The sequence below is a fragment of the Octopus sinensis genome, linkage group LG3, assembly GCF_006345805.1.
Source record: "Octopus sinensis linkage group LG3, ASM634580v1, whole genome shotgun sequence".
In the NCBI taxonomy this organism is placed as follows: Eukaryota; Metazoa; Mollusca; class Cephalopoda; order Octopoda; family Octopodidae; genus Octopus; species Octopus sinensis.
In genome coordinates, this window is record NC_042999.1 from 121,178,767 (window position 1) to 121,202,653 (window position 23,887).

At 29.2% G+C, this 23,887-nt stretch overlaps 1 protein-coding gene across 6 annotated transcripts in view; it reads right to left on the reverse strand.

Annotated features, from left to right (window-relative positions):
• Nucleotides 1-3,148: 3,148 nt before the first annotated feature.
• Nucleotides 3,149-23,887, reverse strand: part of LOC115209612 — a 278,107-nt gene continuing 257,368 nt past the window's right edge. For 5 of the 6 annotated variants that reach the window (XM_036501249.1, XM_036501248.1, XM_036501245.1 and 2 more), the window contains 8 exons: nt 22,239-22,360; nt 19,831-20,045; nt 19,130-19,483; nt 17,626-17,729; nt 11,802-11,936; nt 10,274-10,581; nt 8,404-8,565; nt 3,149-8,232 (listed from right to left, as the gene is read on the reverse strand). In XM_036501249.1, the coding sequence (XP_036357142.1) occupies nt 8,166-8,232; nt 8,404-8,565; nt 10,274-10,581; nt 11,802-11,936; nt 17,626-17,729; nt 19,130-19,483; nt 19,831-20,045; nt 22,239-22,360 (1,467 nt within the window). In that variant the 3' untranslated portion in view covers nt 3,149-8,165. The remainder of the gene's footprint in view (nt 8,233-8,403; nt 8,566-10,273; nt 10,582-11,801; nt 11,937-17,625; nt 17,730-19,129; nt 19,484-19,830; nt 20,046-22,238; nt 22,361-23,887) is intronic. The other variant, XM_036501246.1, reaches the window with a different exon arrangement.

Below are 23,887 nucleotides of genomic sequence, written 5' to 3' on the forward strand. Positions count from 1 at the left end.
TGGGATCCAGGTTTTAATTTTGGTGCGAACTTCTTTATGAAGTGCAGCTCCATTGTTTTTCGGAAGTTTGGGTCGTTCCTTAAGCATTTGTAGAAAGGTAAGATTTTGTATTTTCCTTCTTCACATATTTCCAAATGTTTACTAGGTGGAATTTTCCGTAGCTCCTCATGTCGGATGTGTTGTCTGTGGATTCTTGCGCGTTGGCAAAGGGAATTATTGTTTTCGCCAATATGATTCTCCTTCCATTTGGAGCAAGTAATGCAGTATATGAGCTTTTGGTTTCGCAGTTCATATTTGCATTTACTTTGAATAAGAATTCACTCTCTATATATTTGTAGTTGTTGTTATTGTATATTCCACATCTTCTGTCTCTATATTCCTTTACGGAGAATTTTGTTTCATTCTTTTATGTGAATTTTGCCCCTGTAAGTTGTTTTTCAAGTTTTTTCCTGGCGTTTACAATTTCACAGGTAGCTTTTGTCTACCAGTTTTCTCATTTTGGGGCGCTGTAAAAGTATAGGTAGGTTTGAGTGTATAACGTGGAAAATATTGGTTATTCCAGTGATGTATGTGTTAATAAATGGAATACTAAGTTCCTTACTTTTTTTTTTGGGAGTCCTATGTTATGTGATGTCTAATTTCATTGCTTTCGAGATTCCGTTATTTATAAGTTCCACAGAGTAATTTTGTTCTTGTAAGAAACTTTTGAGTTCATGAAGTCTAATTGGTGTATTTGTGGGTCAGTTACTATGGTACAGATGCGTCTTTCCATACTGTATGGAATGTTCCTTTTGAAGTGTGAGGGGTAGCAAGAGTAGAAATTTAAATATTGGTGGGTGTCTGTAAAATATGTCTATTGTGACAGTGGAGTTGTTTATTTTGATGCGAATGTTTAGGAATGGTAGTTCATGGTAGCTGGTTTCTGTGGTGAATTTGATAGATGGGTGCAGTGTGTTGTGAAATGTTTGTAGGTCTTCCTTTGGTCTATTCTTAAAAGTGAAGCAGTCACGAGGTAGCGCTTCCACTTTTTCATCATGTTTTCCTTGAAGTTGTGATCAAAGGTTTTTCCTACTTCTTCGTAAAGTCTACCTTTAAGGTAAACCATAACTAGCTTGGCATATGAGGGAACAAATTTCGTACCCATAGTCGTGTCCTTTAACTATCGGTATATCTTATCAATTCTGAAGGTGTTTTCTTCTAGTACTAGACGAGTGGCTTTGGTAATGAAGGCTATTTTGAAACGTTCATCTATACATCCTCTGTATTTCTCTACCCAGTGTTTGACTGCTTCCAGGTCTAAGGTATGCGGCATGTTGGTGTAGCGGTTAGTGACAGCAAAACTTGTAAGTATAGTACCTCCTGGGACAGTAGTTGGGATGTGTTTGAGAAAGTCCATGTTATCCCTATATAGCTAGGTATTAATGGACATAAGGGTTTGAGGAGTATGTATAAGAGGCGAATCAGTTGTTGTGTTGGGTTTGGGGCCCAGAAACTATCGGTCTCATTTTGAGGTCTGTGTATTTTTACGTATTGACTCCTCTATTCATTTATGGCCCTCTGTGTCTCGGAACTTTTGTGGATTTGGGGCAATCCATAGAAATTGCTCTCTTTGATTATGGAGTTGCATAGGTAGTCCTTTTCTCTTTACATGTGAAGGAATTCTGGTATTCGTTAATTAATGTTCTGATTTTATTCAGTGTTGTTTTTTCCGGGTATCTTGATTCTTCCTTATAGTCTATTTGATCTGTTAAAATTTATAGTATCGTTTCTCTGTAGTAGTCTATGTCCATGATTACTATCGTTCCACCCTTGTTGGCTGTCGTTAGGATGATTGAATTGTCGTTCTTTAGTTTTTGTAAAGCTTCCTTTTCTCCTTCACGAAGGTTCTGTTTGCATTTATGGGTACTAAGAGGGAATTTTGAGATTGTTTCTATATATGTATTCAGGTGTTTATCGCTTCCCTTGTAAGGGGTGAACTGAGATTTTTTCTTACGATTGATTCGTCCTCTATTTTCTTGTTGTCGAATAATTCTATAAGACGGAGGTGACGGTTGAAGTTCTCAATATCGGTTTTTAGTTCTATGAGATTCCGAGTGGGTGTCGGGGTAAATTTGAAACCTTTTAGTAAGAAACTCATTTCATTTTCGTTGAGGTCTCTATTTGATAAATTCATAATTTTAGGCTCAATGTGTTTTGTGGGTTCATTAGGAACTTCTGTTGTATTGGATCTGGAGCACAGTTGTAGTATATATATATATATAACATCCTATTTCTGTATGACCTGATACTGAAGTAAATAGTACAAACGCGAAATCGGTCGACTATCATAATATTCTATTCGTTAAAATATATTAACAAAATATAGATTGTGTGCATTTTCTTCCTTTTATTATATATATATATATATATATATATATATATATATATACATTCCGCCGAGGTTGACTTTGTCTTTCATCCTTTGAGGGTCGATAAATTAAGTACCAGTGAAATACTGGGGTCGATGTAATCGACTAGTCCCCCGCCCCGAATATATATATATATCATAAAGACATACACGTTATTTGCATGTACTCACAGATACGATAAAACCAAGTTCTAGAATAGTATATTCTCGCCAGAATGTGTAATGCTGAAAACTAAAATTCTAGTACAAATTGCTTATATAATCTCTTTAGTAACGCTTTCTTTCACCAAATAATAACTTACTGAGTAGTAGCAAATATTTATGAGCATGAATAAAATAAATACCAATAAAGTACTTAAAAAACTATTCAAACTCATGAGAACAAGGAATACGATTCTAACATCTCCATCTCTTAATACAAATTGTGACAAAGTTTGTAACTATCTAATAAGGAAAATTTGCATTTATATATTTCAATAAGGTATTCTAATAGAAATCTACAATAATAGATGGTAAATATGATTTGCATTTGCCTTTTGTGTCACAAATATATTTCAGTAAATAAGTTAGATAACAGAAATATTAAATGTGCAACTGTGTTGAGGAGAATTTAGTTAAATATGTTTACATTATCAATGAAAATATAAAAGCAGCAAATTTTATTGAGTGATATCATTTTTATTGACATTGATATAAAATACATGTTTTTTTTTTTGTTTTTTTTGTAACTTTATTATTGTCAGTGTATTAGAGAACTCCTTTTTTGCATTAACAGAATGATTTAATATTGCATGCACTTCCATATTTTGTTACAAGATATGTATAACTTCGTGTGGTCTATATATATGGTCGCCATGTTTCATTTTTTTTATATATTATAAGACAGTGAGAGAACACCCAGAAAGTTTTCATTAAAACAGGAAAAATATATGGAATCAAGAAAATAAATTTCAATTTCCATATAGTATATCGTTAACTAAAATTTAAAAGAAAACAACATTTGTATATGTTTATCTTCACACTTTAAAAACAGATTTAACAAATAACAGTTTCAGATTCTGTAAATTTCCCATTCTAGCTCTCAAAATTTTCCCCCATGAACATTTACCTAATACTTGATTGAAACCAATAACAAATGAAGATATATATATATATATTACACATATATATATACATATACAATAACACAGAGTATTAATATAGGAATACCAACATTTTTACATGTTTTGAACAAAAAAATAAGAGACATTGCATAGCTGCCAACTTTCTAAAAATTAATATTAAAAAAAAGGAAACACAAAATCTTATGCAAAGCCAACTATTTAAGTCCTATTTCAAAGCAAATTTTTTTAGTCGTTATTTTCGCTAGTATTTAAATTTAATGCAAACAGTCGAAATGGAATTTTTTGATGTTATAATGTTATAGAATGAAATGAAAACAAAAAAAAGTGTTAAAAATAATAGTTGGATGTTGCATGATTGAAAATAAATATTTTTTAAAAAGTAATATGCAAAACAAAAAGACATCTAAACACTTATGAGAAACATGCCAAAACATTCTTTAGTAGACAAGTTAGCAGTTTTATTGTTATACATATTAACATGTCTTCTTTCTGCTATAAAGAACTGATACATCTTTCCTACCACAATAACTATATTTTGGTTACAACTGCAATGAAAGCTTATGTAGATCTGTCCACACATAATTTTGAGGTTGCCACCCCTTTAGTTTTAGACTTCAACAGAGAGGAAATGATACCTATTGCAGTTCATTATAGAAGTTACAAAGACCCACAGTAAAAAATATAGCTACACAGCAACTTTAATCTTGTGACTGGAGCAAAAAATATGAATTTGCTGACCAAACAATATTCTACTAATTTAACAAAATGTCTAATGGATAATGTTAGTGATACTAATATTAGATATAAAATTAACTGATTAGATGTATATGTAATTGAAATTGATGAAAACGTGGGGTTTTAAGTTAATGCAAGACAATCATTGTCATATATTTTCCATTAACACAAGGCATGAATTCTATGAAACCAAATCTCAGCTTGGAATTTAAATAGAATATGGCTTTGATGAAATTGTATTATAACACTAGAAAAATTTTAATTTAAGAAAAACATAAACTTCATATCTTGTAAAATACTTATAGGTAATTTGCAGCTTTCGATCATTCAATCGTAACTAGTATCTTTTGCATCAATAAAAAAGAACTGACTTAAGCTTTCAGCATGGATTCCTTTTAAAAACATTTTAATACAACACCCTTCGTGTTACATTTTATAACAGGACATTATTACACTTTCATTAACACATTTCCTCTATTTCAAAAGGAAATATTTGATAAAATCAATTCAAACCAATAAATTTAGAAAACAAATATTGATGATAACAATAACAATACAGTATATAAAATACTGCATATCCACATGAATTAGGAAGATATCTAAAATAAAAATGATGTCCAGTTTATATGTATTTTCCAGTATAATAACTATAAATGCCTGAAGGTAACATAAAATGTTTGGCGAGATTGTAATATTACATATACAGATATAATACACACACAAGCACATGAGAGGTGTCTGAGTGTATGTTGTGGACATTTATGTGTATGAAAACAGCACTCAATAAATTGAGTAGAGTTCATATTTCATAGTATACTGTTAATGATTCAGTCTTTCATTACTCAGCTTCACACACATACAAATTATATGCATGATCTTTCAAATATCCTATATGTGCGCATGTGTGTGTGTGTGTATATATATATATATATACATACATATATATATATACATATATATACACATATACATATATATACACATATACACACATATATACACATATATACATACACACACGTATGTATATCTAGATGGTCCTGATTACTCTGACATTATGAATTAACAACTCTTTCAGTCAAATAATGTTTCAGCAGCCATCACTTACAAATAGAAACAGACAATAACAATAGTTACAAATCATGTTTGATTAAATGCTTGTTGTGTGAAAGTATTGGTTAAAGTAAAAAGAAAAAAGGAATGTTCTAAACATTATTTAACTATCAAGTGACAGTTCAGCAATATATGCACAAATGAGAGCTTATGAAACAGTGTTCAATTAGGAAAGTAAAACACTAAGAATAAAACATATTTTCAAATGACACTATTGTTTGGTCTATGAAAACTGTAGTAAAAAATTCTATTAAACATCAAAATAAAAATTAATTAAAGAATAATAGAATATTTATACATTTTGTATGTGTGAGTAACAGATAAACTTCTTTAAGCTATATCATGACTGAAGTATATTAAACTTATGTTTAAATCATTTTTTGAAGAATTCCCTTATATGAAAAGGCTACATCCATAGATACTATATGCACGTGTGTGTATGTGTTTTGTAATAAATATACTAACCTCAACTGAAACTATCTAAATTTGTTATAAAATAAATAAGTTTCAAAGCACAGAATCACCTCACAGATTCAAACCACAACCTTTGGTCTAAAAACTTAAAACTATAAAGTATACGGCTGTTTCATGGTTTTCATCACATATATATATAAATGAAATGATGAGTCAACATATATTTCTTACAGTATAGCAACTGTGTTATACTGAAAGTGAAAAGTAGTAAGTAAATTAATTTGAACCTGCAGACAAGTTTTCTTTGCATTTGAATTCCACAATTTAAAATGAAATTTTATTGCTAAAACTATCACATTGCTTTTCATAGAAAACATTTATATATGTATATAAAATAAAGAAGTTATAAGTAAAAACTGATTAAAACTATATTGAATCTTTTTAAAAAGAAAGGCAATGAGAAATTAACAACAGTAATGTGATTAATCAACAGATTATTGGATTCTATTGGTCTTTATTATGAATTCCATATACTCAATTTTACATATTTGAGTATTGGGGAAATGAATAATCTCTTTAATTGCTTAATTAATAATTGATAAATAAATTAAGACTGCAAATAGTGTTAATTATCTCACATTTCTAATGGTAATATATGTATAATGAAGTATCTTAAGATAAGTTATAATAGTGGGGGACAGCAGTCTTATAAGTGAAAAAAAATGTATTCTGACAAGTTTCATATCAAAGTATACTGCTAACTTATTTCAAAGAAATTTAACCAAGAGTTTAGTGACACTTGAAACAATGTGATGATGACTAAAAAGAAAGAATATTTGATTTTCATAAAGGTGAGATTTTACCACATAAACTACCAATGATAATCTTTTCAGGAGTATCTGTTAAATTTCCTGTGCCTGCAGATATCGTTACATTTACTAAGAAGAGGAATTCTTATCTAATGCCATCCACTATTCAGGATGAGCATGTAAAATTTATAAAGAGTTATCTAATCTATAGGCTGAAAAATATGAAAATAACAATCATAGATATTTTATTATGTTTAGAAAATTTATCATATTACATAAAATGCTAAAAAAAAAAGTGAATTTACTACATATGTAAAATAATTTATATGTATTTAATGTTATGTAGGCATGTAAATTTTCAGTGATATATAATTTTCAAAAGCTTTCTTCCAATAACTGTGTGATTTGAATTTACATTGTTTTCACCTAATTAATTTCAAAAGATTTTTTATGGCTAAATTATATTTTTGTGGAGCAAAGTGATTTACATATGAACACTAAATATTTTATTGACTATAGAGGTATAATAGGAAAATTTCAAACCTGGCAGGATTAGAAATAGGAAGAGTGAGCACTGAAATAGTATCATAAAGTAACTAGTCCAATTGTCTATCAATTATGCCAACACACTTCCCTAATGTTCAAATGATACTGAACACTTTTGTAAATAAATTTACTGTAATAAACCAAAATATCTATTCTCATTGCAGTAGACATATTCATTAATCATTTGGAATAATGATGCTTAAATCCTGTATACAATCACAATTTCTGCCTTGATAAATCTTTATGAGCAATTATCAATATTTGTATTTATCTGTTTAAAAGTTTAATTTCATTCGTTGTTTACGCTCACCTTTTTAATCATTTATCTTACAAATTTAACAAATAAATTCATATGCATGATACATGGTAAGTTGGCATTTTTACATCATATATTCAAGCTTAATTTTCCAGTGATATTGTGTGTATATATATCAAAATCTTATGCATGTATACAAACTCACATACACACACACATACATATATTTATGTAGAAATGTAAAATCCCATGCTCATAAACATATTTTCAGTGGTTGTTATAAAGTAAATATAAACTTCAACAAAAATCAGTATAATTTGAATATCATACATAATGTCATTTCTTAATCATTAATTTCATTCAACATCAGTATATTTGCTCAACATTTTTTTTTTTAGAGAACAGCATCATTGCTTACAGATATTAAGTTTTACAAAATAACTTGTGGATGTTACTTTTCGAGCATTTCCATGGTTTCCAGATTTTGTTTCTTGTTTTTATTCCTTCTTTTTAAGAAGTTTTAGCCCAAAAGTTTTAAAGGCCTTTAATTTAAGATGGCAGTAAAGAGGTTGTGTAAAACGAAATAATTCAATTTTTTTTTAAATGTTTCCTGTTGAATTTTATCTGCCAGCTTTTTAAATGACAAACTGGTTTTAGGTTAAGAGGTCACTTTTTCTGCAAAGTTCATCACATGAAAGTCCATAATTTCTTGAAATATTACGCAGACTACTAACATTAGAATTGTCTTCAATTTTTCTACTTCATTTGTCTCGTACCATTGGTCTTTCATCTGTTTCACATATAACTCTCAATCTGATCCATCCTGCCCTGATAACAGCAAAGCAAAAAGAGAAGTAGAATTTAATCTAATTTTATAAATAAAAAGAAAACTATAAAAATATCAATAGAATGTTTCATTAAGGACAAATCAAATTGTAATTTTTCACAAATAAAAATAGGTAGTTATAACAAAGGAATTAGAAAAATCATTCAAGTTACCTTTTCACATAGAGCCAAATCACAGTGCTAGTTAGATCCCAAAGAATGATAAATGACATATAAAGAAGAACAATGAAGCAACTGTCAGATATCATCTTTCTAACAGCATACAGGAAACTATCCATCTGTCGAGCAGCAACTCGAGAATGTTGGTCATCAACTCTATAACAAAAGGCAAATGTATCAGTAAATAATGTAAAATGTGTTATAATACATAATATATTACTTGCATAACAAAAAGTATTTAGATTATTGAGGTATATAACAGAGTTACCTGTGATAGAATTTTTTCATATTTTACAATAGGCAATACAGTTAGGTTTCATAATGGATACATTATGTAAGAAATCCTCTTAAAAGAAATAAATCTTTATTCCATTATTAATATAAAATGGAAGGAATTCATTATTTCCATCAAAATTATAAAGTAATTCTTAAGTTCATTGGAAACAAAAGAGATATCAATGATGTCATTTTACATAGAGGTGATGCTTTAGACTGATATATCACTGAGATACATCACTTAACAAATTGGATACATAAAGTTTATACTCTGTGCACAATAGAGAGCAAGTCTACCACAACCCACACCTCTGTGTACAGTAGTCAATCAGTCTAGGCTGAGTGGAAACTTCAGTCTAGAATGAGATTTGAATTTCACTGAAATGCTTAATAGATAAATTGTAACCTGGTGGGCTCAATTAAAAAAGACAGGAGAAAAATGTATTGGTTATAGAGCATTTTACTTTGACATCTAAGATACTAAACTTGAAATCTTGTATTACAACTAACTGCAACTGTTGCTGAGTACAGAACTGTATGCAATGGCAATTTAAATATGTTAATGTTTGAGACTGAAAAACAGAAACTAAACATTTTTCTGTATGAGAAACACGGAGCCTCAATTAATAAAGAACTTCCTGTCAAAAAACTTCTATTTTCTTTCTCATTTTTTAGTGTTTGAACATCTTGGTAGACAACATTTCAAGTGAGTAAGAATTTAACAATATTATTTGTTAATGACTTAAATAAAGAAACAGAGGTTGAACTTAGAGATAGTTATCAACATGATATTTCATTGTCAACTGTGGACACCTGTGTGGAATTGATATGAGGATTTATTGATTCTGAGAAAGAATAGAGTGATTGCATATTGATCATTAGATCAATGCTTTTGTTAATGAATGGCAAGGATTAGAAGAAAAAAATTACTGATATATTCTAAATGAAAGGTCTTTCCATACTGCTGGATCTTTGAATGGAGGAGATAAAGGTATATGACAGAATGCCTTTTACAAATGGTTGCCGTGCAGCTTCCAAATTACAAAAACTGTCAGAGTACAAATTCAGCTGAGACAGGAAATGGATGCCCAGGGATTGATATCTTTTTGCACATTTATGTGAAAACATGTATTGTCAACTTACCTATATTCAACCTACTTGAACAGGTGAAAGTGATATGACAACAGGTAAAAACCAATAATAATTAACAACCACATTCACAATGCATATCAACAATCATTACATCTTATCACTAAATTTTATTCAAATCCATACAATAGCTATATTTTTATGATATTTTCACTGTATTAACATTTCATGAAAATCTCTAATTTTTAAGAGAAGAGAAAGATTTATATAAAACACTAGAGGAATTTAACAGTGAAGTACATGAAACAACAGAAGAAATATTAATGAATAAGGTATATTAATAAATTTCAACAGAAAATAAATGAAAGTAAATTCTTGAGTTGAAGTAAAATTAGCATAAACTAGAACAATGAAAATCATGCTAATTAAAAAAAAAAAGGTAAAAATACTCATTATCATGGATATTTTATAAACGGTTTCTAAAAAATAAAGAACTTACTTCTGGTATGTTTTTGGTTCAATAGGTGGGAACTTACACCCTTTCACTTCAACTTTGAAATCTGATAAATCTCTAACAGTACACTTGGCATCAGGTAAATACCTCTGTAAGTATTCACAATAAGTAATGCTATGTGTCTTGGAGAGTTTTCGAACAGAATTCTGATACACATCATGCAAATAAAGATGTCTCTTTAAGTAAGAATTCATCCAGGCTTCTAACATTGGATATTCCATGGCGTTGATTTGAGTTGCATGCATACGGATACGGCTGTTGATGTCAGCTCGACTCAGCTCCAAAAGACTAGTCTAAAAAGACAATAAAAAAGCAGTAGTTAAAATTAAATATTCTTTGTTTTTTTTTTGTTTTGTTTCAGTCACTGAACTGTAACTATAATTAAAAATGCATAGTAGTTATTGTGTGTTTTTAAAGCATAAAGGTAAAACACCAATTATTGAAAATTCTTTTAAAAATTCATAAGCATAAAAAATACCAAAGTATATAGAATATATCTTTGATGAACAAAAATAAATATTATCAATTTGTTAGAGTTTCTTATCATAAGGAAAAAATGTGTGTGTGTATTTGTGTGTGTGTGTGTGTGTGTTTGTGTGTACAAACCTATGAACAGAAAGACAGACAGATGGATAGATAAAAAAATTGAAATTTTCAAATAATGTAAAATTAATAAAAAGAAATCCAACTTCCAATGGATACTAAGAAAGCAAGCTAGAGAAACAACATTTAGAATATTATATTTATAGCAGCCTTACAGCATAAATACCTTAACTTCCTTTACAGGTATCTGAACCTTGTACTTAAGACATAACTAGTTTTGTTTTAGTAGTCTATTATAATGCATTCCTCCTTCACTGAATTTAGCATCTGGACTAAAAACTAGCAATGAAGAAATAGGTAAGCAAATAATCAAATATTTTCACAAAAATGGTCTCACAGCAAAAATGTTTTTCCTATGTTGCATATGCAGTCATGGTGTTATACATAATTTAGAAAAGAGAACCTGTACTCAATACTGTGCTTTGCCTAATGGCATAACAGTGGTGGTCGGAATTCAAACACATGAATTTTATGCCAGTGTACCAGCAGTTAAACCATTCATCTATGAAACAGAAAAACATGCTCTCAAAAACTAATAACTGAACTAAATATCTTCAGTAAATGTCAAGAATAAAAACGCCATCAAAAGAGTAAAATTTTATTGAACTCATATTCTTAAACATTTTCTCACTTTTAAATTGATCCTTTTATCAATCATATTAATATAAAATTGCCAAATATAAATTTAAAGCTTGATATCATTATAACGCAATGCATTTAGATGCAAAATACACAAAATCAAAGATTAAGCTTGTGGAAACAAAGAATACCACTGCTAATGATGAAAGTAATGCTACCTATAAATAGAATAAAAACAAATTACAATCGAAATAAATTCAGAAGAAAAGACTGTATCAACTTGTGTCATGAGTGTAAAAAAACGTTTTTAAAAATAACACAAAAAACTTACAATATCTGTGTAGTATCCAAGTGCTTGAAAGGACTCTCTGCGAAAGAGTTTCTCACTAAATGCAGATGTCAGGTATATAAAAAGTACCATTAATAAGCTAATTATCATTTTTGGTACAAACATTGTCTTAAGAATCTGTGAAAAGGAAAACAAAAAAATACAATTAAAATCTGTACTTATAGAAAATGTTATTACAGTTTGATTATACTTTTCAGATTCACAATTACTTTTATGGTATGTGGTCTGAGGTTTTATTTTAACTATAAACACTATTATATATATTTTTATTCATATAACAACAAAAATTACACAAACCTTGATTATAGCAAGAAATAATAAAAAACATAATAAATAAAATGTAACAATGATAAACAAATTCAACCCTAAAAATAAAGTTAATGCTAATAAAATTACTAATTAAAAATCACATACATCTTATTTTAATTACTTAAGTTTATAAACTGAAATAAATTTAAATGATTTTAAAATGTGTGATAACATAAGGTAAGGAACAATAACAATTCAATATCATTCAATTAAAACACCACCAGCAAAATAAGCTATTTTAAAGATAGCCCATACTATTCATGAAATAAACAACAATATGTAAACTGAAGATTAAACCTATATCTTGAACACAGAAATAAACAACAGCCTCTATCTAAATTAGATATACAATTGCATGAAAGATAACTTATATTGAGATTGTTAATACTAAACATTAATGAGATGAAATGCTGTGCAATAGTATAATAAATAAACCCATAAATACATTAAGCAAAAAAGAAAATTCAAGAGTTAAAGAATGGTTATGTGATATACTCCTAAAAAAGAAATAGAAAGAGGCAAGTATACAAAAAACAAGGACAAATCCAAGATTTAAAAAAATATATTTTAACATAATAGCCATGTTTAATTACACTCTTAAAATCTTATTAGAGGTATTAATTTTATCAGTAATATCGAAGAGAAGAAAATAATCAAGAATACCATTATGACTGATCAGGTTATCACTTAATTGAAGTGTTTATGTTTCTTTTAATTTCCTTTGAAATATGTTGTTATTCTTATTTATCAGATCTTTGGGTTTTTTAATAGATTATTTATTATATATAAGAGAATTTCTAATTAACCTAGATAAACTGAAAATATCCGCACATCTTAATTTTGTGGAACATTTTACTTCTTGGCCAATGATTCTACTTCCAATAATAGTCTAGTAACACAAATTATCTGGTATCATGACCAGTAACCTTCCAAATAAAGTAACTATTTAGGTCTTAAAATATTGCACTGTTTCTTGTTTTATCACATAACATGGCATGTCCATAGAGCTCCAGATAACAAGCAACAAAGAAGATTAAAATAAACACATTACTATATTTCTGGATGTGAAAATAATATTCATTGGCTTCAAACATTTTATCAAAGGTTATCTTAATGATAGACAATGAAACATTCAATCTCCTGTCAAAACAGAGTACAAAATTTCATACCTTTATCTTATTTCTAGCTTTATAACACTGTCACAGACCTACTATTGAAATTTATATATTTTATGTAAGAAAAGAGATACTCTCCTTATTTAATACTTTTATATAAATACAAACTGAAAATAACCTCGGAAATTTCAACTAATAGTGTAAAATAGGTTCCTAACCAACACGAAACAAGAACTAAGGAATAATAATTCTACATAAAATACTCTCCCACCTCTACAAGCTAAGTCTGAAGCCAAGTTTAATTCACTTTTGTAAGTTATCTTTTTACATATTATGTGTACATCTTTGGAAAAGATAGATATATCTACTATTTCCTTAACTGATTTTCTTAAAGATTTCTTCAGAGTAGAAAGAACACTATGCATAGTTTTCTTGGCTTTTTGAGAGGCACTGGAAGGAAGATGGGAGAAATCTAGCCTCAATCTAGAGACTTGGTTCAAATGCTAGAAACATACAAGAATTTATAAAATTAGCCACAGAAGAACAAGAGCTGGCTTCCACTTCTCATAAAGAATTATAAATTTTATTTGATATATGTTTACATTAACAGATTACAAAGATTTAGTTATTATATGGTGTGGTTATATTTCAGTTTACAAATAATTTATGCAGCATCAATGCTCTTTTCCATAGTAAAAAAAAAAGTGCTGACTAAACTACACCAAAGTATTGCAAAAACATATTTAAATATTCAAGTACTAATTTTTGTCATACTTATAACCCACTAAAACAAATGCAGCATTCACAAGACATAAAAGAAATTCTATATACAAGTACATGCAGATACATATATATGTGCATATATATTTATAGCCATACCAAACACAAAGATTTAAAATAATGTTTTGCAGGTTGTTTAGGTATTGAATTTCCTGCCCACAGCTCATGAGTTATGTATACAAGTCTTAAAGGAATACCAATGAAATGCTCCAATAAATTTGAACTCATAAACCATAAGCAGGTAATTCAATATCTAAACCATACTATTTTCAGTCAACCAGCAAGAGAATGTAGACAAAATGCTTTAGATGTTTTCAGGTAATGATTCATTAATATCCACATTTAATTACCTAAGTTATATTTAACTATGTACAGATTAAATAGTTAAAGTGCTGTGTATATATCAGAAAATATTTTTAATCAATGAATAACACATTTAGTTACTACTGTTTATATATTGACACGGTAGCTTGTTAATGTATCAAGACATGATTTACTGTATGGAAAAATAATGATGATGAAGCAAACACTATGCTTACAATAATCAAACTATAGATTGGAGCATTACATTAATCAGAAATCAATTACATCATAAGGATAAAATTGTAGGTTAATCCTGAGAAGATGCTAATTATAAATTATGGCTGTGCACCTTTTTAAATCAACTAATATTTATACAGAATTGATTATTGTAGTGAATTTTATAATATAGAATTAGCACTATTTTATTCTTTTACTAGTTTCAGCTTGTTAGCTGTGGCCTTGCTGGTGCATTGGCACTTTTCCATTACTGTAGACTATGTCTGTAAATTTACTTCTTCCAAATTACTGGTAAATAATGTACATCCTTTTCAACAAAATTCCTCAATTGTTATTGGGTATCACAGTTTAAAACCTATGATTGATAAGACAAACAAACTTTATCAACTCTCTCAATAAACAACTATACCCAACACAATATAATCATTATTATTTGAAGAAGAAAATAACATTTTATTTTTATATTAAGTATTACTGAATCATACAAATTTAATTGTGCATACATTCCTTGATACATATAGCTGCATGCAAATGCAAAAACATTGAAAAATAAAACAGGCAAAATAAATTTAAAGAGCAACAAAAAGGAACACCTGCCTAATTTACTTTTTGTAGGTAATTCACCAGAAATATTATGATACTTGGGTTTTAAGATAATTTTTGTGCTATATCATTTTTATTTCTATTTCAGTTCACCTCTTACTTTCACATGTTTAAAATTACAGTGGTTAAATCATTTGCATTAGATTATTAGCTCTCTCAGTAAAATTTATATGTGAATATTTTCTTGTTTTAAAAATTATTTATTTTGCAAACATGAAGAGAAGACCTTCTTAATCAATGAAGCAGACTAGCATTGAGAAGATCAACATCTATAGTAATAAGATTTAAATTCATGACTATTTGCATTTTGTTGTATATAATGCATGTGATTACACATGCAATGTGCATACACATGATTGTATACACTATTTGCAGTGCATATAGTTGGATTATGCTTGTATATTGTTGTTTATACAAACTCTTCATCCTGCTTCCCACCACCTGTCACAGACTACTATAAAATTCTATCCATTCTGAGGGAATCCCACTCTACACACTGGCTGCACATTACAATATTTAACCACTCCTTACTGTCACATATTAGCATACATTGCTTGACCACTTTGTACTGATATCAACTCTTTTGCATCCTTCAATCCTAATTTACTCAATATTGTTACAAAACTTTTCAACCCTCTGCTATTGCTCCCTCATCACACTGTTCCCTTCTACACTACTCAACTCCGCTTTACTTATTTCTTTCACTTTATATTATTCCTTTGCTATATTCTCTACTCTGTGTACAATATTACAACTAAAGAAGCAACCATAAAAAAAAATGTTAAAACCCCTCTCTAGCCTACAGGCTTATTAGGTTAGAGCTTATCCTAGTTTCTGAGGTGTTAAACAGTTGACAGTGTAAGATGTCTCTTGGACCAGATGCTAGATTATGCCTCTGGTATTCATTTTCAGCTGAACTGAATGGCCTGGAACATCATGAAATACTTTGAAATATTACAATACTGAGCCCAGTTCAAGAATTGAACCTCCAACTTTAAGATCATGAGTTTAATATCCTAATTACCACACTAAGGTCCTTTACGCTCAATCTAAACAACTACACTTAACTAAAAATTAACAGCTTATGGCTACTCAATAAATTTGAGAAGTCATCATTATCGTTAACATGTTAACTGTGACAGGTCCCAGAAATTTGTCATTTGCACATATATTGATTTTCCAGCAACATATATATAATGGCCAAAACTGGACTGAGTACTGTGAAATTTGATTTAAAAGAATGAGTGACAGTGAAAGAGATTTATTTAAAAAGTAGACTAAAGAAAACATATCAATAAGTGCCAGGCTAATTATCAATGTATTGGGTTTCAAAATTAATATGTCTGCTATCCTGTAGACCAATTTGACAATATCAGCTAGTAAAGTTATAACAATGATTGAAGACAATGACAGTTTATACTGAGGTTATTATCATCATCAACAAACATTTGTTTTTGAGAGAAGGTAACATAATTATTAAATATTATAATTATTAGAAGGAAACCTATTATATTTGTCACCCAGTTGAAAAAAATTGTATTGTATTGTATGTAAACTAAAATAACTGAAATCCAGCAAATAAAATTCGGAAAAAGTAGACTTCCTAAATAAGTACAATTCTAAAGAAAGTATTCAATTGCAAATTAGCATATATTTTCTAAAAAAAAGTGATCTTTGTATTAGAAATGAGTAGCAATATGAGTAATGATGACGATTTACAAACAATATTTATAAATCGTTTAAAACAAATGAATTTTAACATTTCCTAACTATAAGCATCTGAAATTCCTTGAGTAGGCTTCCAATTAAATGTATCTATAAACATCAGCTATAACAACAGCACTGATATAAGTTGATATATATATATATATATATATATATATATATAATTGATAACACACACATAGGCACAGGCATGGCTATATGGTAAGAAACCTGCTTCCCAACCACATGGTTTTGATTCCCACTACCTGATACTTTGGGTAAATGTCTTCAACTACAGTCCCAGGCCAAACAAAGCTTTGTGAATAGATTTGGCAGATGGAAAATGAAAGAAGCCTTCATAAGTATGTATGTGTGTTATTGTCTCTTCGCCTTGACATTGCCTGATGGTTGTAAATGAGTGTCACCATCATGCAAGCAGTGTCTGTCATTTCCATTCTTCCATGTCTGGTCATGGGGAAATATCTTTCCTGGAAAAAGGTAAGAGTTGGCAACAGGAAGGGTATCTGGCTGTAGAAAATACCCTCAACAAAATTCTATCTGACCTATTAGAGCACTTCAAAACGGACACTAAACTAATGATAATTAAATATAAAATCAATTAGCTGGTGAATTCTATATATTACTTTTTCAATTATCGCTCCCATATTAGATATTGGAAAAGAACATGCAGACAAAAAAAACTGGTGTTCAGTGTGATATCTTGCACCAACTCAACTGTGTGACATGTGCTTTACCTTTGAGAAGAATTTGCTTACAGAATGACAACATCTTTTCTTTGCAGATTTACAGCATGAACTGGGTTTTCTATGAGCATTATCCAGAGATGGTAATCCCCGATCTATTTTGAAAGAGTAATATTTTTTTTAACTTCAACAATGGCTCAGAAAAACTGGTTTCAAATATTTAAAATATACAGCAAGATAATAATAATGATAATAATAATAATAATGATGATGATGATAATAATAATAATGATGATAATAATAATAACAATAATGATGATGATAATAATAATGATAATAATAATAATAATAACAATAATAATAATAATAATAATAATAATAATAATAATAATAATAATAACAATAATAATAATAATAATAATAATAATAATAATGGTTTCAAATTTTGGCAAAAAGCCAGCATTTTGGGGGAGGAGGTGAGTTGATTACATCAACCCCAATGATCAACTGGTACTTATTTTATTGACTCCGAAAGGATGAGGCAAAGTCAACCTTGGTGTAATTTGATCTCAGAACGTGATGACAGATGAAACAACACTAAGCATTTTACCTGTCATGCTAACGATTCTGCCAGCTTGCTGCCTTCATAATAATAATAATAATAATAATAATAATAATAATAATACAACTTCCATTGTAAATAATAATGTTAATCTCATGGATATTATCAACATTTTGAGAATAAGAATTTTAGCTTCAATAAAATAAATACATGAAAAAAATTTTAATTTCATATTTGTTAAATGAATTTTCTACTTGAATAAAAACAAATTAATTTTTCAAGATGGATTAAAGAAGAAAATTTAGGTTCAGAGTATTATATGATAAAGAGAAAAGTTACAGAAAGAATACACTTCTAGAATGAGCCTCAAAAAGAGAAAATGCACCTGCTTTTATGAAAACTAATATTTTTCTCTTTCTGTATATCTGAATATACTTAGTTGTTAGTGTCTTTTTTGTGACACCTTGATTGTCAGAAGTATATATTTTTCTTGAATGTGAACTAACATGTTACTAATTAAGGAAAATGTCTTTACTCAACAAAATTCATTTGACAGAGGCTGATATAAAGGACATCAGTTGAAAGGATTCAAAGCTAATTTCAGTTTTGAATCTATAAAAACCATAAGTCTTTAAATTTTTTTTTTATTAAATGGAATTACATACATATATTTTACTGGACTGTTATGTCATTTTTGTTTTCTAATAAAATATGTTATGCTTCTACTTCTTGATAACTTCAGGAAAATATAATGTCAGAACCAACAACATATAACAGAAATTTTCATTAAATTCATAAACATTCTGAAAATATTAAAAGTATTGTTTAAACAGTAACTAATTTTCATTCAATTATCTTGAAACACTGTATTTTATGAACATAAACAAACAGTAATTATAATAAAATAATAATTATTTTTGTAGCCAACACAACTATTTTAAACACAAGAAATAGAAATATTTAAGAAATAGCAGAGAATCAAATTTCACATACCTTTCCCTTCTCTGCAATCAACATAGACTGGATAACCATAAAGTAAGAGCCGGGTTGTTCTCATTATATTTACCATTCGGTGTAAAAACCACATTGCATCAATAATGACCATAATACCAACAAAAGTGTAGAAAAGTTGGTTATTGTCTCCTTTTTTTGAAGATTTGTGAGAATAGTCAGTCATATTTCGGTGACCCATTGAATGTTTATGTTCTGTATAAAACCATAAGTTTCGAGTATAATTTGTTTGCCCTGATTTATTTTGAGGTGGTTCTGTGTAAGTGTTAGTAGGTGAAACTTTTTCCCTAAAGACTTCTTCAAACCGTGGCAATTTGGGAACAGATAATGATAAAGCTGAAAAATAAAATAAATGTTAATGTGTTTACCTGTAAATAACAAAATATAACATCAAAATTATGAACAACATTTCAGTATCCAGCTGTACAGTGTGTTATAAAGTTAAACACAAAGTGTGGTGGTTATGGAATTCTTCAAATTTTCAAACAACTATGAAGGATAAATAACATTATCGAATACAAATAATAATGGCAATATAGTGAAACATGTCACTATTAAGCATATCTAAAGTTTGAAAACAATTAGAAACATAAAACATAATATTAATGACTGATTTTATTAAAAAAATATTAATAAACCAAACACAAATTTGTAGGTGAAATCAAGTTAAAAAGTGTACTTACAGAGAGCAAGATTAGAAATATTAGGTTCAATCTGCATCCACTCTGTATAGGAACGCGTTGCAAGATCGTGCGAATTTTCTCTTATTTGTTGAATGGAAGAATGTAAATATTTAGCCCCCGTTAACCATCGGTTTTCCATAACACTATGGTAAGTTTGTTTAACATCAAATTGTAAACGTTTCTGTATTATCCGGACATAGTTCTTGAGACGATCTCTATTTACATGCACACACAAAATAGATAAAATTAAAAGTGTTTTAATAACATTAACATTTATTCATTAATGTAAATGATTCTTTATTAATATTCTTTATAAGTTTTACTAAAATTATTTACTTTTAAGAGACTGCTTCCTGTCTGTCAAAATTATGTAAAAAATTTGGCTTACTTTCAAGATTTTGAAATTCAGCTTGCATATGTGCCTGTGTACATGTGCATGTCTGCTTGTCAGTCAGTATTGAAAGACATTTGTCAAACATACATGAGAGTAAAAAATTTAGCAGAATATTTTAAGATGTAATCTATTATATGAAGCTAAGGAAGAAAAGAAATTAATTTTACTTCTTTTCGAAATGTCTTAGAAAAACTAGAATGTAAGTTAGAGCACAATTTAACAATGTATATGAAAGTAATAGATGATTTAATAGACATGTTAGCTTAAGAAACATTATGAATATTTTAAAGTAATTCAGTTTTTATAACTGGATGCTCTTCCTATATTTGACCACTTTATAAAGAGTTCTGAGTTCATACATACAATATACACATATATATGAATGCGTATGTAACAAATGACATATAATGATAACAGATCCCCAATTCAGCTTGTATGATGAGTAAGGCAAGTATTTGATCAATGAAGCTATCACATAAGCGTTGTATTACATTTGTTACCTCAACAGTCTTAAAGCGACCCTCTGGATGAGAATTACATATAAACAATAAGACCAGTATTTTCACCCAGAAGGTCACATAGTATCTGCTTTAAGACTATGTTAAAGTGTGATTCAAATATATCCTTGTGCACCTGCATATGAGTATATATGTACAGCTTATCGTGTTGGTTTAGTAGTAAGAGAGTGTGGTGAAGTGTTGGTGTGTATATGTGAACACACATATTTACACACCCCACTTACATACACACACAAAACACATATGTGTTAATTCAACTTACGATGAAAGTAAACAAACAAAGTTCGTTTTAGAAGCATTGAGATGTATTGAAAGATACAGAAATAAATTTTTTTTATTTTCAAGCGCTTGAGAATAAAAAAATTATTTCTGTACATATGTATTAACCTTAACACACATATATGCAAACCAGCTTATCTATGAATATTAAAACCAGTCACTATACACATTCAAACATTATACAAACAAATACACACTTTCACACATATACATAAATTAACATGACAAACTGCACCTTACACAGCCACATGCAAACATATGCACAATCATATGACAAAACTCTGCACACACATATATCCACTCAATAAATTACACATATACAAGTATATACAAATACATGCATAATAAAATATACACAGAAGCAATTTTTCATGCATAAATGACAAATCAAATATCCACTGAAAAGTATGCATTGATATGCATATGAACCACTTCTATGAACAGCCATTCATGTGCATGCACACACACATCTATCAACACAATACTCAAACCTACATACATATGCACACACATACACAAAAGTACACTCATGCACACACACACATACACATCAACTGTATACAACACCTTACCAAATTCAATCTACTCCTGTTTTACAATTCAGAATGACAACCACCAGCATTGACCTCCAAATTATTTTTTAATATTTTATTTGAAACAACTACATCCACACACGCACACATTAAGATGTAATAAAGCCCAAATATACACATTCATAGTTACAAATACATGCATGATTACATTATGAATCAAATACTAAGTACATATGTACAAAATGAACACACACAAGCTCCTTGCCTCTTTCTTGCAATTTGAGAAACACACAAACATATAACTAGTCAATGTGACAATAGTATAGCATTAACATAATACAGTACACACATGTATGTCTGGTACACGTAGTGGTGAGCTATTTGGTGCAAACATAACATGAATACATACACCATACATCCCTGACTTGACTCCTGATGAAATAGGGTAAATATATACATGTATGTGCACGCATACACACATACAGACACACATATTCATAATACAACATTTACTTTGGATAAATTAAATTATACAAGTTTCAATTATAAGATAACCATCCAATTATAATACCAAGTTTTAAGGCTAAAACAATATACACTAATCAACAAAAATTCAGTACATGAGTTATTGCAGAAAAATTTTATAAAACTAACTATTAATTCGATAAAATAAATGAAGTGTACCTGTAAACGACTATTCTTTCTAAGAAATCTTCTAGGACGCGGCGTGTGTGATTGCGAATTAAGTTACTAAGATTTTCTTTTGACATAACTTTTTTGGCTTCTTTTGTCAAATTCCCCTTCAACTGAAATATAGAAAAAAATTCTTTTCTACAATAAATGGTTAATATAACAGCAGAAATAATTCTCATTAAAAAACACTGTAAAGAGTCATGCATAAGAAATATGGAGGAAGGAAATACATATTTTTTAATCAGATGAGGAGCCAATTACAACGATGGTCAAAAATATTCCCCCAACCTTAAGAGGCAACATGAGTCATATTTTGTACAAATTCAAGCCTGCACTCAAAAGTGACTGAACCCTTTGCAATGCCTCTGTGAGGAATAATGTCCATGTCATATGAAAACCAGTGATCTTAATATTATTCATCTTCAGCTGGAACTTCAGTACTTCTGTAATTTGATGCTAAGGAGAATTGTATGGGCAACTGATAAAATGATAGTTGATCGTATTGACTCAGGAAGCTCAGGGGATCTCTAATAATTTTCAGGAAATGAATTATTGTCAGTAATAAACAGAAACAAACTTTGAAAGACGTCTTTCAAACCATCTAACTTTCATAGAAACAAACTTAATTAATGAAAGGATAGATGTAAAAACAAACAAATGAATGGATACACACGCACAATCACATATAACATACATAATGTAAATGCATGCAGGCACACATAATCATATAAGTTATATAAGTATTTCAGTTTAGAAACAGTAACCAGACAGTTATTCAATATGTGTAATGTGGATCATGTGTGAACATTGTTTGAGATGATACTAGATTAGGTCTGGAATATGTTTTGTCCTTAGAAAGGAAACCCAGTCAATTAGATACTGTTATCGTAGTGACATTACTTAGCCCCAGGTGAACCTGAATGAAAAGACCTAAGACCTTTACTCAAAGAAATTTTTGCTACAACTGTTACTCTTAAACTCAAACACATACAATGTACATATATGTATGTGTGTATATATATATATATATATATATATATATATATACACACTTTTTACTATTTTCTCTATCTCTCTCTCTCTCTCTCTATATATATATATATATATATATATATATATATATATATATATATATATATATGTGTGTATATATATATATATATGTAACATACATACATATGTAGAATTACATAATCCAGTGTACTCAAATCTTCTAGTGACAGAGTTATAATTTGCAAGAAACTATCATCACTGTCATCATTATTTAATGCTTGTCTGTCATGCTGGCATGGTTGGATGCTTTCTACAAAGCCAGAGAACTGCATCATACTCCAATGTCTGCTTTGGCATGGTCTCTATGGCAGGATGCAATTTCTAATGGCAATCATTTTAGAGTGTACTGAATGTTCTTTCCATGGTACCAATACTACTGAAGTCGTCTAAAAATACTAAGCAGGTTGATGATATAAAGTAAAGTAAATTGAGAAGGAAAGATTTATAGTTTTATAGGGTGGTAGTAGAGAGAGTAATATTGGAGGGGTATGGCAGAGGAGAAAGGGAAAGAAATGGAACAGTGTCATGGGTTAGTGACAAAGGGATGGACAGAATGCAAAGGTGGTAAGGTGAATTGAGTAGGAGCA